At 37.3% G+C, this 17,288-nt stretch overlaps 2 protein-coding genes across 5 annotated transcripts in view; both read right to left on the bottom strand.

The window, feature by feature from the left end:
- Positions 1-17,288, bottom strand: part of LOC106092868 (palmitoyltransferase app) — a 448,575-nt gene that overhangs the window by 173,576 nt on the left and 257,711 nt on the right. The window lies entirely within an intron of this gene.
- Positions 5,159-5,572, bottom strand: LOC131997771 (uncharacterized protein DDB_G0271670-like; the record flags this gene model as incomplete). Its single annotated transcript, XM_059369346.1, has 1 exon — positions 5,159-5,572. A coding segment is annotated over one exon (414 nt), but the record flags the coding sequence as incomplete, so codon positions are not given.

Raw genomic sequence — 17,288 nt, 5'->3', positions numbered from 1 at the left:
ATGAGGCGATCTCACAGGCATAGCGAATGCAATGAATGTAAAATGAAAATGAAAAGAACTAAAGTCGATTATGAAGAAGGATGTGCCGCACTGGCAACAATAGGGTGTATTTAAAAAACTACAGAACAAAAATAAAATAAAATAAAATATTATAAAATAAAATAAAATAAAATAAAATAAAATAAAATAAAATAAAATCAAATCAAATCAAATCAAATCAAATCAAAATAAAATCAAAATAAAATAAAATAAAATAAAATAAAATAAAATAAAATAAAATAAAATAAAATAAAATAAAACAAAATAAAATAAAATAAAATAAAATAAAATAAAATAAAATAAAATAAAATAAAATAAAATAAAATAAAATAAAATAAAATAAAATAAAATAAAATAAAATAAAATAAAATAAAATAAAATAAAATAAAATAAAATAAAATAAAATAAAATAAAATAAAATAAAATAAAATAAAATAAAATAAAATAAAATAAAATAAAATAAAATAAAATAAAATAAAATAAAATAAAATAAAATAAAATAAAATAAAATAAAATAAAATAAAATAAAATAAAATAAAATAAAATAAAATAAAATAAAATAAAATAAAATAAAATAAAATAAAATAAAATAAAATAAAATAAAATAAAATAAAATAAAATAAAATAAAATAAAATAAAAATAAAATAAAATAAGATAAAATAAAACAAGTAAGGGCGTGCTAAGTTCGGCCGGGCCGAATCTTAAATACCCTCCACCATGGATCGCATTTGTCGAGTTCTATGCGCGGTATCTCTTTTTAGGCAAACAAAGAATATTGAATAAGAACTGTTATGCTATAGGACACGTATGCTGAAGATCATGAGAGAAGCCGTTGTACAAAAGTTTCAGCCAAATCGGATAATAACTACGCCCTCTTGAGGCTCAAGAAGTCAAGACCCCAGATCGGTTTATATGACAGCTATGTCAGGTTATGGACCGATTTGAGACATATTCGGTACAGTTTACGGAAGTCATAACGAAACATCGCATACTAAATTTCAGTCTAATCGTATGGGAATTGCGCCCTCTAGAGGCTCAGGAAGTCAAGACCCCAGATCGGTTTATATGGCAGCTGCATCAGGTTATGGACCGATTTACACAGTACTTTTCACAGTTGTTGGACGTCATAACTAAACACCGCATGCAAAATTTCAGTCAAATCGGATAGGAATTGCGCCCTCTAGAGGCTCAAGAAGTCAAGACCCCAGATTGGTTTATATGACAGCTATGTCAGGCCATATTCGGCACAGTTTATGGAGGTCATAACGAAACACCGCATTCTAAATTTCAGCCAAATCGGATAGGAATTGCGCCCTCTTGAGGTTCAAGAAGTCAAGACTCCAAATCGGTTTATATGACAGCCATGTCAGGTTATTGACCGATTTGAACCATACTTAGCACAGCTATTGAAAGTGATACCAGAACACCACGTGCAAAATTTCAGTCAAATCGCACGAGAATTGCGTCCTCAAGAAGTCAAGATCCCAGATCGGTTTATGTGGCAGCTATATCAAAACATGGACCGACAGGGCCCATTTACGATCCCAACCGGTCTACACTCATAAGAAGTATTTGTGCAAAATTTCAAGCGGATAGCTTTACTCCTTCGAAAGTTAGCGTGCTTTCGACAGACAGACGGACGGACATGGCTAGATCGACTCATGTATATATACATTATGGGGTCAAGAATATATATACTTTGTGGGGTCTCAAATGCACATTTCGAGGTGTTACAAACAGAATGACGAAATTAGTATACCCCATCCTATGGTGGAGGGTATAAAAATCAACTTGTGTTTGTTTGTTCGTTTGTTTCTGTGTTCCTTATAGACTTAAAACCGGTTGAACCGATTTTCTTGAAATTTTCACAGAAAATAGGGTATAACTTTTTTTGATATCAGAACCCAAACCCACCCCCTTACCCGATTTAAACGAAATTTTGTGTGCTCTATTTTAGTATCCTAAAACCAAAAATTTGCAATCCAAATTTCGGTTGGGGCACATAGAGGCGCCGCCCCATAGATCAATCACGACAACATGGGACTCAAATGAAAGGTATTTGCGAGTAGAATACGAATCTGATATACTAATGTTTGACCAAGTGTTTGGGGGACCACCCCAACCCCTAAAATACCCCTAAATCGGACATACACAGGTATTTCAATGTAGAATACAAATCTGATATCCAAATGTGAAATAAATTTTCAGTGTCAAGTCAATAAGTGGCCGCCCCACCCCCAACTATGAAAGGTATTTGGGCTCAAATGAAGGGTATTTGGGAGTAGACCACGAATCTGATATCAACATTCGCTACCAACTGTCTAGGGGCCGTCCCACCTCCCTAGGGGACGTCCTAAGCAACTGAACTAAGTTATAATACATGAAAATAAGGTTAGATTGAAATAAACTTAAAGAGACATTTATTACCTGTTTTAATTTTTTTCATATTTTACATTTTTTAGAAAATTGTTTTTTTTTTTTTTATTCTCAATATTCAATGAAAAAATCCAATCCAATTTCATTGTGCATGGATGATTTTCGAATGCAATTAAGGCTAAAAGACGCCTTAAGGTAGGCTACATGAATATTGATGTCTGCATCAAGACTACACTCCACACACACACACATAACTACTCACACGTATGTAGTCATATTTCCTGCAATCCTTATTTATATGTGTTGTACGCTAGAGGTGAGTGGACCAAGGAAGCCAATGATTGTGGTCCATGGCTTGGGTTTCGAAATTAAAAATTTAAAATAAGAAGGAAGCCAAAGAAGAAAACACACACACGCAATCACATAGTCATAAAAGCCAAAAAGGATGTTAATTCGGTTCAACTTAACTAGGTAGAGTACATAAGAACTTTGGCTTATGAACATACGTCTCCACATAAAATAAAACCACAATTGTAAAGATTTCTGCTTTAGCCATGTGTATGGCCATGTGTTTGTGTGGTCTTTAAAAGTATCAGCCACATGCATGCCCGGACATTCATTTATGCTCTATGGGAAACGGCAGTTTGTTGTGCCATAAACTTTCCAAAATTTATTTGTGGGCAAAGGACAATACATTGACCCACATACCGAGCGAAGTTTCTCCGGTGTATTTCGCATACGTTTTGCCAATCAATATTTGTCGAAACGGTAATTAAAAGAAATATTTATTCTTTTAATTTGATACTCTCGTTTCGTTCGTTCGTTCATTCGTTCTTTCGTTGATGCCGCAAGCCACATATTGCTGGGTGTGTTGGTTGAAAATAAATCTCATCGTCATGGGTTTGGAAACTTTTTAATCATTTCTCTCTTTGCTGCATCACTACGCCAACTAAACAAGTGCCAGCTTAAATTTGTTTGCTAGCAAAACAAAACAGAAAAACTAACATCCATTAAAAATGTTGCAACATCGTGCTGGCGAGGGAACGTTAGAAATGCTATTTCGCGGAATTCATGAGAAAAGCAGCTGAACTGTGGTTTCAGGTGACAAATTTGCCAGGGCAAATGTCTCATATACCAATGAGTGCTGTCCGATTGTAAATTTAAGCTCAATGATAAAGGGCCTCCTTTCTAAAGCCGAGTCTGAATGACGTGCAGCAGTGCGACACCTCTTTGCAGAGTAAAATTGCAAATTTTGCCCATGAACATGCCCACTAAGGAACAGGGCAAACTTCTCACCCATCAATAAGTGTAGTCCGATTCAAGTTTAAGCTCAATGATAAGGGGCCTGCTTTCATGGCCAAGTCCGAACGGCGTGCCGCAGTGCGACACCTCTTTGGAGAGAAGTTTTACATGGCATATTACCTCACAAATGTTGCCAGCATTAGGAGGGGAAAGCCACCCCGACAATTTTGTCAGATGTTCTCGCCAGGATTCGAACCCAGGCGTTCAGCGTCATAGACGGACATGCTAACCTCTGCGCTACGGTGGCCTCCCAAATTTTGCCAGCATTAGGAGGGGAGAACCACTGCAGAAAATTTGTATGATGTTCCCGCCGGGATTCGAACCTGGGAGTTGAGCGTCATAGACGGACATGCTTACACCTGCGCAACAGTGGTTTCCATTGGGGCATTAAAAAATGAAAAATTCGTTAGTAATGAATTTGCTGGCGACATTTGTGAGGTACTTTGCTATGTTAAAACTTCTCTCCAAAGAGGTGTCGCTCTGCGGTACGCCGTTCGGACTCGAATATAAAACGTAGGTCCCTAATCATTGAGTTTAAAATTGAATGGGACAGCACTCACTGATTTGTGATCAAGATCAAGGTGAAGATGAAGATGGAGATGTAGATGTAGATGTAGATGTAGATGTAGATGTAGATGTAGATGTAGATGTAGATGTAGATGTAGATGTAGATGTAGATGTAGATGTAGATGTAGATGTAGATGTAGATGTAGATGTAGATGTAGATGTAGATGTAGATGTAGATGTAGATGTAGATGTAGATGTAGATGTAGATGTAGATGTAGATGTAGATGTAGATGTAGATGTAGATGTAGATGTAGATGTAGATGTAGATGTAGATGTAGATGTAGATGTAGATGTAGATGTAGATGTAGATGTAGATGTAGATGTAGATGTAGATGTAGATGTAGATGTAGATGTAGATGTAGATGTAGATGTAGATGTAGATGTAGATGTAGATGTAGATGTAGATGTAGATGTAGATGTAAATGTAGATGTAGATGTAGATGTAGATGTAGATGTAGATGTAGATGTAGATGTAGATGTAGATGTAGATGTAGATGTAGATGTAGATGTAGATGTAGATGTAGATGTAGATGTAGATGTAGATGTAGATGTAGATGTAGATGTAGATGTAGATGTAGATGTAGATGTAGATGTAGATGTAGATGTAGATGTAGATGTAGATGTAGATGTAGATGTAGATGTAGATGTAGATGTAGATGTACATGTAGATGTAGATGTACATGTAGATGTAGATGTAGATGTAGATGTAGATGTAGATGTAGATGTAGATGTAGATGTAGATGTAGATGTAGATGTAGATGTAGATGTAGATGTAGATGTAGATGTAGATGTAGATGTAGATGTAGATGTAGATGTAGATGTAGATGTAGATGTAGATGTAGATGTAGATGTAGATGTAGATGTAGATGTAGATGTAGATGTAGATGTAGATGTAGATGTAGATGTAGATGTAGATGTAGATGTAGATGTAGATGTAGATGTAGATGTAGATGTAGATGTAGATGTAGATGTAGATGTAGATGAAGATGAAGATGAAGATGAAGATGAAGATGAAGATGAAGATGAAGATGAAGATGAAGATGAAGATGAAGATGAAGATGAAGATGAAGATGAAGATGAAGATGAAGATGAAGATGAAGATGAAGATGAAGATGAAGATGAAGATGAAGATGAAGATGAAGATGAAGATGAAGATGAAGATGAAGATGAAGATGAAGATGAAGATGAAGATGAAGATGAAGATGAAGATGAAGATGAAGATGAAGATGAAGATGAAGATGAAGATGAAGATGAAGATGAAGATGAAGATGAAGATGAAGATGAAGATCAAGATCAAGATCAAGATCAAGATCAAGATCAAAATCAAGATCAAAATCAAGATCAAGTGATGAAAAACATCTCGAAACTTGGTGTCATTGATTTTGGAAGAAGCGCAGAAGATCTAAGCGCTTGGGACGCTATTCCAAGTGCGTTTAATGGGAAAAAACTCTGTCGTAGCCAATTAAAGTAAGTAAAGTAAATTTGGACTTAATTTCACTATCAACTTTCCAAGCTAGAGAGGGTTTGCCAGTTTTTCAGTGGACCTATTTAGGTTATGGGAAATTTCAATCAAATATTCAAGCTCTCTTACCCACTGTCACTTGTTTATACAAAGTTTTATGACTTTTGAAACTGCAATTCATGTTGGAACGATTAAAACGTACCTATTTTGTTGCAAATAAACGCGGACCAGCTACAGCAACAGTAGCACAACAAACAAAGTCAAAATGAAAGTGGACACTAACAGTAGCAAGTAAACACAACATAACAGAAAGATAAACAAAATAAAATAGCAAAACATTGGCCAAACAAAAACTACAAAGGTTTGCAGTGATAGCAACAGAACAAAAAATGGCTGAAGCAGCATCCAGAAGAGCAATAACAATAACGTAACAAAATTGCAGCCTGAATATAAATGCGTTTTTTAGATTTTTTGTTTTTTTGCTTGTTTCCTACTCATTTGGTGTTGTGTGTGTGTGTGTGTTAAACAATGTCAGCTCCCTCCAAACACCAACAGCACCATTCTAAGAGAGAGAGAGAAACGATGTGACACCAATAGTTTTCATTCAAAGAGATAGCGAGCGCGAGTATGTAAGGGGGGCAGACGAATTTTGCGGCATCATAGCGTATCCAAAACAAATAAGTAGAGTATGACACAAGTTCACGTGAACGACCGACCACAAAACTGCCACCAGAGTGTTGCAGCTGTTCTAGTGCTGCATCCGTTTTTTGCCGCTTTCGCGTTTCGTTCTTTGGTGGCTGTGAGACGAGTATTGAATCCAACTACAATAACAATAAGGACCAACGACCTACCGACCGACTATCCAACGACCAAACATGTTCTGCGAACTGCGATGAGTATGTGAACCATACACTGAACATGTACAAGTAGACTGTAGTAATAGTACACTCACTTTCACACACAGTCACAGGTATTGGTTAAAGGAGTTGCCAAATTTATGCATGATGAGTTCTTAATAACATATTGTTAGAGAAATACAGGAGTATTAAATTGAAGCAGGAGATTTCAGTTTCAATACCTTCGCTTTAGGATGGGTGGTAGACTCAAAGATATTTGTTAGTAAAAACAGTACAAATGTTTGCTGAAAAAAACTAGCGAAAATGGGACAGCAGCAAAGTTTTGCTAAAACAGCAAACATTTTCTGCTGTTTTGGATGGAAAGATTAACTGTAGCTAAACAATGGCAAACATACTTTAAAAGTGTGTGTATTACATCTTATCTTAAATTTTGAAAGGTATTTATAAGAGCAACTTATCCTTTTCATTATACCCTACACCACTACTGTGGTACAGGGTATTATAACTTAGTGAATTAGTTTGCATACCGATCGATTCAGAATCACTTTCTGATTCGATTTAGCTATGTCCGTCTGTCTGTCCGTCTATCCATGTTAATTTGTGTACAAGGTATAGGTCGCAATTTTCATCCAATCGTTTTTAAATTGGATATAGGCATGTTTTTCGGTCTAGAGACGAAGCCTATTGAAATTGGAAAAAATCGGTTCAGATTTGTATATAGCTCCCATATATATGTTTGTCCGATTTTTAGTAATAATCCAATAAAATGGTCATTTGTTAACCGATTCCCTCGAAATATGGCAGGAAGGATTTTTATGACTCTCGACATTACTGGTGAAATTCATGGAAATCAGTTCAGATTTAGATATAGCTCTCATATATATATATATATATATATATATATATATATATATATATATATATATATATATATATATATATATATATATATATATATATATAGCCCGATTTTAACTTCTGGAGTCACACCAAGCGCATTTATTGACCCATCTTGCCAAAATTTTGCAAAACGCTTTCTTCGACGACTATCACAATATCTGAGAAGTTTGCTCGAAATCGGTTCAGATTTGGATATAGTTCCCATATATATGTTCATCCGATTTGCAGTAATATTGCAATAAAATGGTGTTTTGTTAACCGATTTTCTCGAAATTTGGCAGGGGGGATTTCCATCTTGAAAAATTTTGCAAAACGCTTTCCTCGATGACTGCCACAGTATCTTAGAAGCTTGCTCGAAATCGGTTCAGATTTAGGTATAGCTCCCATATATATGTTCGTCCGATTTTGCGAAATATGGCAATAAAGTGCTTATTTGTTAACCGATTCTCTCGAAATTTTGCAGAAAGGATTTTCTTATTACTCTAGATATAACTGCTGAATTTCATAGAAATCGGCCCAGATTTAGATATATCTGTCATATATGTATATCGCTAGATTTTCATCCCAAGAGTCACTGCAAACGCATTGTTTGACCAATCTTGTCTTCAATAAGTTTGCAATTTTTTCCACGATTTCAAAGAACAGCAGACATAATATCGACGACTTAAAATTGCCAAAAATGTATATTAGTAAAATCAGCAGACAAGGTATGTGTATACTAGGGTGATGACTTTTTGACTTTTTTTTCCTCAAAAATATTTTCCTGTGTCATGGATGCATGAACTTTTGCCTATTAATGACTAAAATGATGTTTATTCTATTTAAGTATTGGAAAAGAACAGGATCAGAAAAATGCATAATATATGCCCCCATAGCAGCTATCTCGAAATAGGGTCCGAATATAGACCGATTTGGACCTTATACAACACGGATGTCGAAAAGCCTAACATAAGTCACTGTGTTAAATTTCAGCGAAATCGGATTATGAACGCGGCTATTGTGGGCCAAGGCCTTGAATGGAGAGATCGGTCTATATGCCAGCTATATCAAAATCCAAACCGATCTGGGTCAAATTGAAGAGGGATGCCGAAGGGCCTAACACAACTCACTGCCTCAAATTTCGGCGAAATCGGACAATAAAGGCGCCTTTAATGGGGCGAGGACTTTAAATCGAGAAATCGGTCTATATGGCAGCTATATCCAACTCTGGTCCAATCTGGGTCAAATTGGAGAAAGATGTTGAGGAGCCTAACACAGTCCACTGTCCCAAATTTCGGCGAAAACGGCCAATAAATGCGCTATTTATGGGCTAAAAACCTTGAATCGAGAGATCGGTCTATATGACAGCTATATCCAAAACTGGACCGATCTGTCCCAAATTACAGAAAGATGTCGAGGGGTGAAACACAACTAACTATCCCAAATTTCGGCGAAATCGGACAATAAATGCGTCATTTATGGGCTTAAAACCTTAAATCGAGAGATCGGTCTATATGGCAGCTATATCCAAATGCAGACCTATTTGGGTCAAATTGTAGGCAGATGTAGAGGAGCCTAACACAGTCCACTATCTCAAATTTCGGCTAAAACGGACAATAAACGCGCCTTTTATGGGCGCAAGACCTGAAATCGAGTGATCGGTCTATATGGCAGCTATATCCAAATCTGGACCGATTTGAGCCAAATTGGAGAAGGATGTTGAAAGGCCTAATGCACCTCACTTTCCTAAATTTCGGCGAAATTGGATTATAAATACGCCTATATTGGCCCGAAACCTTAAATCGTGCAAAATTTCAGTCGTCTCGGATGAGAATTGCGCCCTCTACAGGCTAAAGAAGTCAAGACCCAAGATCGGTTTACATGGCAGCTATATGATGTTATTTACCTATTTGCGCCATACTTAGCACAGTTATTGGAAGTCATAACAAAACACATCACGCAAAATTTCAGCCAAATCGGATATGAATTGCGCCCTCTAGAGGCTCAAAAAGTCAAGACCCAAGATCGGTTTATATGGCAGCTATATCAAAAAATGGGCCGATTTGAACCACACTTTTCGCAGTTGTTGGAGGTGATATCAGAACTTTACGTGCCACATTTCATTCCAATCGGATAAGAATTGCGCCCTCTAGAGGCTCAAGGAGTCAAGACCCCAGATCGGTTTATAAGGCAGCTATATGAAAACATAGACCGGTTTGGCCCATTTACAATCCCAACCGACCTACACTAATGAGAAGTATTTGTGCAAAATTTCGAGCGGCTAGCTTTACTCCTTCAAAAGCTAGCGTGCTTTCGACAGACAAACGGATGGACGGACAGACGGGCGGACGGAATGGCTAGATCGACTTAAAATGCCATGACGATCAAGAATATACATATTTTATGGGGTCTTAGACGCATATTTCGAGGTGTTACAAACGGAATGACGAAGTAAGAATAGAAGAACATATTTTATTCAGCTTTTGCTTGGACAGCTAATTCGGGACACTTTCTTACCTTTTCGTGCATTAAGAAAAAGGGGTATGATTTGTGTAACTAAAGTTAGTTCTTCGGGTTGTTCTTAAGGTACGTACGCAAACCTGAGAGAAATTTAGCCAACATTTTTGTACATATTGGAAGAGGAACAGGGGCCAAACTTCAACTTGTTTTCTTCCCAAAGCTTCCGAGAGTTTTTAAAAGGATTTGAATACGGTGATCTGAGAGGATCAGACCTGAATAAATCTATGTTTTTGTTGGAAAAACCAAAGTTTAAAGACCCTGGAGAGAAGTTTCCATAATAACGAATGTAATTGGCATGTTGTGAACCACAAATGATTTCATGGGTTTCTCTGTTGTATCTCTATGGAGTTTAGGTTTAGGGACCACAAAATACCATAAAAAAGCACCGTTAAATCATTATGTTGCCTCCAACAGGATTTATGCAAATTTTGTCTATGAACATTCCACTAAGGAACAATGCAGTCCGATTCAAGTCTTAAGCTCAATGATAAGAGGCTTCTCTTTTATAGCCGAGTCCGAACGGCGTGCCGCAGAGCGACACCTCTTTGGAGAGGAATTTTACATGGCATAGGACCTCACAAATGTTGTCATCATTTGGAGGGGAAAATCACCGCTGAAATTTTTTTTCTGATGGTCTCTTATGGCCTTTAAAATATACTAAGTGTCAAGTTTTTCGTTTGAAATGACGTCGAATGTATTTTTTTTTACCATGCAAGTCAACAAAAAAACTTGACCCTCAGTATATTCTAAAGACCATAAATCCTGATGGAGGCAAGATAATGGGTATAGGGTGCTTTCTCATGGAATGCTGTCGTTGCTTAAAGTAAGAATACTCATAGAATGTATCACCACTGGAAAAAAATTTATCTCTAATCAACATTTTCCGAAACCGCAGAGGTAAGCATGTCCGCCTATGACGATGAACGCCTGGGTTCGAATCCTGGTGAGAACATCATGAAAATTTTCAGCGATGGCCATCTCCTCCTAATGCTGTATCATTTGGAATGGCAGCCATGTAAAAACATCTCCACAAAGAGATGTCGCACTGCAGCACGCCGTTCGGGGACTCGGCTAGAAAAAGGAGGCCCCTTATCTTTGAGATTAAAATTGAATCGGACAGCACTCATTGATATGTGAGAAGTTTGCCACTGTTGCTTAATGAAATGTTCATGGGCAAATTTGCATTAACATAGAGTCACAAATCAATATTTACAACTTTTGTAAACTTTTATTAAAACTTTTCCAAAATGTTCCTAGACTTAAGATAGACTAATTTTTCAAAATGGCAATCCTGTTGTTGGCATACAGTGGCAAACGACCGACATGGAATCTAGTAACCCAGATCCTCAAAAATGTGTGTCATCTACAATTTACAAGAATTCAGGTTGCAGCACAAGAATTTTTGTTGTCATTTTGGTGTTGTTGTTGCTGCTGATGGTACGTACTACTGCTGCCATTGCTTGTGCTGTTGCTGTTTCTGCTGTCGCTGCTGCTACTACTACAGTCCTTGTAATTGTCCTTTCCTTTTTTGTGGGCCCAAAAATGTATGAACGTATAATAGCAGCAACAACAATGACAAAAGATTAGAATGTGAAATATGAGAATGAACCCCGAAATGTTGGAGAACGTTTTTGAAAAATTTCATAATAGCAATGAAACGAATATATTTTCATTAGCATACTTTCAGGCATACTTCGGTGCTAGCAAAATACAAGGCAGACTTTATGAGGAGGAGGAGGAGGAGCACAACCATAAAGGGGTAAACTAATATGGAGAAGGAAGCAAACGACCATAGTATATAAATTTCTTTGCCACTTATTTCAAAAGATTTCGAATAATGTCCTCTACAACAACAAAAACAACAACGTCAAGTGCTGGATTCATTTTTTGTTTAGGTTTGCTTTTGCAAAGGCACTTGAGGGCCCGCATAGTGAAAGAGAGAGAGAGAGAGAGAGCAGCGACCAAAAAAAGTTCAGTGCATTGTCATTTTAATAAGATTTCAGTTAGGCGCATACATTATCATGGCATACTTTTAGGTGTCTGTAGCAAAAATAAAGCATTTAAAAGCTTCTACAATTCGGCAAGAACACTCAAGGGCGGAAAAGAAGGAAAACAACACATACCAGCACACATTACATGCCATGGAACGCGGACTTGAGACGCAAATTTACATTTTACATCTTTCACAAAGATTTTGCCTTTTTTGGTCTTTGTTCAACCAGAAGAGGTAGAAGGAGAAGGACACCACTGCGATATGTATGTATGCTGGATTCCAAAAAAAAATTTAAAAATAACTATTTCATAAACAGAAAACACTTGAGCCTTTGCATCATTTGTAGTGTTTTTGCAACACACTCATCTCACTCAAACAATCACACTTAGCGCTGATAGAGTGTTCTTGAAAACTGCTTTGTTTCCTTGTAGATGAAATAATTTCCATAAAAGCGAGAAAAAACAAAGCCCAGAGAACATCAAGTAGAACTTCAAGAGATTTTCAAACACAGCCACTAGCTGAGCAAACAACAAAAACAAATCCAACGACAACTGCAATGGCCATACAACGAAATATTATTATTAGCATTCACACTTTGATATGTCGGCGGCAGCAAGCGTTTTAATTTGCAAATGGAGGCAGGCACAACAGCAAACTACAAACAAAAAAAGAGCACAGAAGAAGACTCATTTCCGTTGACAACTTAATGTTGAAGTATTCGCACACTCAGACTTGAAACCAAACAAATGATGCGAAAAAGAGTTGTTGACAGAGAGAGCGAAAGATTATTGACATTACAAATCAAAGGAAACCGAGGCGTAATAACAAGCAAAGGAGTTCAACAGCCGGTGAAAAAAAACTGAATGAATTATTTTTTAAGCTTCCTAAGGGGTGCATACTCGTATGCAAAAAGCTCTTAACAGTTTCCTAGTTTTGACATCATAAAACAAAGATAAAATAGAAAGAAAACAATAACAAATTTAGGAAGTTAAGTGGCGCTATTGTGATCGGCAGCAGGAGCCGATAACCTACACTAAACTTGTAAACAAGTAAAAAGGCCGAACTTTGGATACCCACCACCTCGAGTATTATGTAAACCACTTTTCGTCAAAATCCGGTAAAAATTCATTCCTTATGCCCCATACCAGCTACATCGAAATATGTTCGGATTTGGACCAAATACTAATAAGTACAAGTCATTGTTCATATACGACACGGATGTCGAAAAGCCTAACATAAGTCACTGTGTCAAATTTCAGTGCAATCGGTTTATAAATGCGCCATTTATGGGACCAAGACTTTAAATAGAGATATCGGTCTGTATGGCAGCTATATCCAAATCTGGACCGATTAGGGTCAAGTTGCAGAAAAATGTGGAAGAGCCTAACACAACTCACTGTCCCAAATTTAGGCTAAATTTGACAATAAATGACAAAAAATCAAATCGAGAGATCGGTCTATATGGTATCTATATCCAAATCTGGACCGATCTGTGTCATATTGCAGAAGCAATTCGAGGGGCTTAACACAACTTACTACCACAAAATTCGGCGACATCGGACAATAAATGCGCCTTTTATGGCCCCAAAACCTTACATCAAGAGATCGGTCTACATGGCAGCTATATCCAAATCTGAATGTCGAAGGGCCCAATACAACTCACTGTCCCAAATTTCAGCAAAATCGGATAATAAATGTGGCTTTTATGGGCCTAAGATCCTAAATCAGAGGATCTGTCTATATAACAGCTATATCCAAATCTGGACCGCTTTGAGCCAAATTGAAGAAAGATGTCGAAGGGCCTAAGACAATTCACTGCCCCAAATTTCAGCAAAATCGGATAATAAATGTGGCTTTTATGGGCCTAAGACCCTAAATCGGCTGATCAGTCTATATGGCAACTATATCGAAATCTGAACCGATCAGGGCCATATTGAAGGAAGATGTCGAAAGGCCTAACACAACTCCCTGTTCGAAATTTCAGCAAAATCGGATAATAAATGTGGATTTTATGGGCCTAAGATCCTAAATAAGAGGATCGGTCTATATGGCAGCTATATCTAAATCTGGACCGATCTGGGCCAAACTGACGAATAATGTCGAAGGGCCTAAATAACTCATTGTCCCAAATTTCAGCAAAATCGGATAATAAATGTGGCTTTTATGGGCCTAAGACCCTAAATCGGAGGATCAGTCTATATGGCAGCTATATCCAAATCTGGACCGATCTGGCCCAAATTGAAGTAGGATGCCGAAGAGTCTAACACAACTCACTGTCCCAAATTTCAGCAAAATCAGATAATAAGTGTGGCTTTTATGGGCCTAAGACCCTAAATCGGCGGATCGGTCTATATGGTGGCTATATCAAGATATAGTCCGATTTAGCCCATCTTCGAGCTTAACTTGCTTATGGACAAAAAAAAGAATCTGTGCAAAGTTTCAGCTCAATATCTCTATTTCTAAAGACTGTAGCGTGATTCCAATAGACAGCCGGACGGACATTTTGTTTTTTACGGTGATCAGGAATATATTTATATATACTAGCCGAACCGGGCCCATTCCGCTGAGCCTTCTTTAACTCTCTAATATATTTTTGGATGGGGTAAATTCGCCCTGAATGTGGATATTGAATTTATGCCACTATAGCCCATATTCGCCTCCGACGCTGAACGCCTGCGTTCGAATACTGCCGGGAACTTCGAAAAAAAAAATGTAAAGCGCTGGTTATTCCCTCTTAATGGTGGCAACATTTGCGAGGTTTCATGCGTTTCATGGTTAAGTAAAAGATTCTCCCCAAAGTGGTGTCGCACTGCAAAGCGCCATTCGGACTCGGCTAAAACAAAAATTCCCTCATCAACGAGTTTAAACTTGAATCGAAAAGCTTTCATTGATGTGTGAGAAGTGTGCCCCTTCTCGGTTTCTGGGTAAATTTTTTCTCCACTCCGAAATACCTTTCTTTTGAGTCCTATATTATCATATTGGAAAATATTTTTGGTTTAGAGAGATACTTGGCCCTTAATGTAGATATACGCTTCGTGCTCTACTTTCAAATACATTGTATATGAGCCCCATAATGGCATGATCTGCAAATAAATAAAAAAAATCGTACTCTACTACTGAATACCTTTCATTTGAGCCCCATATTGTCCCGATTGGTCTCATTTTATTTTTGGATGGTATTTCGGGTTAAGGGGGAGGGTCCGCTCCCCTTCCGATATCAAAAAATTATACAGCCTATGTTTCCTTCCAGACCAACCTTCACTATGTGAGAAAATCTCAAGTTAATCGGTTCAGCCGTTTTTGAGTCTACACAGATTTTCGCCTAGGGAGAATAGGAAGGGAGCATGTCCTCATAGAGTGAGGGCAAGTGTCTGGAGGCGCCCGACTCTCCATAACCGCCATAGCAAAATGTTAGATCGATCAGAAAAATATGAGTCTCAAGTGACTTAAACTTTTGGTTAGGGATCCCAAAGTCGACTTTCGGTTCGATCGATTAGTCCACTTTTTGTGTAAAAAAGTGGAAAAGTCGAAATCGATTAAAAAGTCGAATAATCGATTTTGAAGTCGAAAGGTCGAAAAGTAAGCTGCACAGGGACAAGTTTGGCTTTGGTAAATGCGAATTTATCGAATATGGTCCATATTTGGTGGCATTTCTGAATATCTTAAAGTGGTCAAACTGCTGCGGTAGGCAGAGCGCTGTTTCCAAAAAGATTTCAAATAAAAACTTTTTTGTTATATTTAAAATTTTGAAATATTTATATAGGCGCTACAGCAACAACTCTAAAACAATTATATGTTGTCGAACATAAACAAAAAGCGCAGCAATTTCGATTTGACGTCTACTACTTTTTATACCTTTTATACAAGTATATGACGTTTTCGACGACGTTTACATTTTTTGTGACAGTCGAAAACCTAAAAAACCGACATACATACCATCTCTGTTTACAATGCAGGTTTATGTTGGTCCTACATTACAACAAAGAGAGAGAGTTGCTAACATAAGCCTAATCATTGCCTACTTTTAGGCTATTTACAAAATATCCATTTGATAGTCAATTTTTTTATGGCTTGAGGCAAGGATTTTTTTCCATGCCATATAATTAACAAAAAAAAGTTTAGGTATATTGTTGGAAGTTTTATTTACACTTGAACACAAACACCAACATCTTAAGGCATTGTTGTTGAAAACAAAGGATTCACATACTTGGGAGTTTTGTTTTTCTTTCTTTGCCCCCAATACTCCGAATCAGACAAAGAGGCAATTAAACTTGTTTTCCCCAGAACATTGTGCCTATTTTGAACATTTAGGACATGGTGGTCAACAACAAATCGAAAAGCTCCTGCTGGATGCTAGCGGCTACACACAATGACATTTTAACTGGATCAATGATAGTATTCAACCTCTTTCTATGCTCCCTGCCCTCCACCCCTCCCCTAAGGACAAATAAGTTTGATAAATGGATTTGATTTCAATGGCACAAATCCTTGCCCGTAAACCAAAAACGTTAAAGTTATACAAGAAGAAAAACAAAATATTTTCACACTCACTTGCTTACAACCGGAGACGGATGTGGTGGAATTTTATTTTGTACTACTTACACTGGGCGGGAGGTGTGCAGAGCCTTTCTTTGTTTTCTTGCTTAAACTTTTGTGTGACTTTGTAGGGGGGAGGGGGTTTACAACTGTCAAGCCCCCATTTTTCTACCGTATTCTTCATTGGAGGTCGTCCTGTACGTGGTTTTAAGTTTGTCAGAACAAAGATTTTGAACGGAAAGTGAAAGCAACATGAAGAACACGTAGTTTGACGTAATTATGTTTGACATTGTTCATTTTTTGTTCTTTGCCCCACCTCCAGCGTGTAGCCCTTCATCTTTTTCTCGACACAACACTGCACGTAGCGCACATTTTTTGGTTGGTGTGAAACAAAACAAAAAGTAAATAAATAAAATTCTATAGATGGCCAAAGACGAACTTTTGGTACTCTACAGCATGAAACAAGGTGAAGGAGTACAAAACTCCTGTAGAGGAGATCTTTGCAAGAATTGGAATAAATAAAATCGTAAAAATTTGAAACTGGGAAGGAAAATTATAAAAAAGTTATTATCGGGTACCTGATCTAATCATGTCCGTCCGTTCATATGTGCCTCCATCCATCTGCCCGTATTCCTGTCTGTCCTTCTAAGTCATATGTCTGTCAATCTGTTCGTCTGTGTTTGTCTATCTGTCCGTCTGTCCGTGAATCCAGGAAGTGTATTGGAACACTTCCTGGGTTCATCATTTTCATATAGC

The sequence above is a fragment of the Stomoxys calcitrans genome, chromosome 1 (assembly GCF_963082655.1).
Source record: "Stomoxys calcitrans chromosome 1, idStoCalc2.1, whole genome shotgun sequence".
In the NCBI taxonomy this organism is placed as follows: Eukaryota; Metazoa; Arthropoda; class Insecta; order Diptera; family Muscidae; genus Stomoxys; species Stomoxys calcitrans.
Note: the sequence above shows the minus strand (reverse complement) of the source record. Positions and strands in the feature narration are given on the sequence as shown.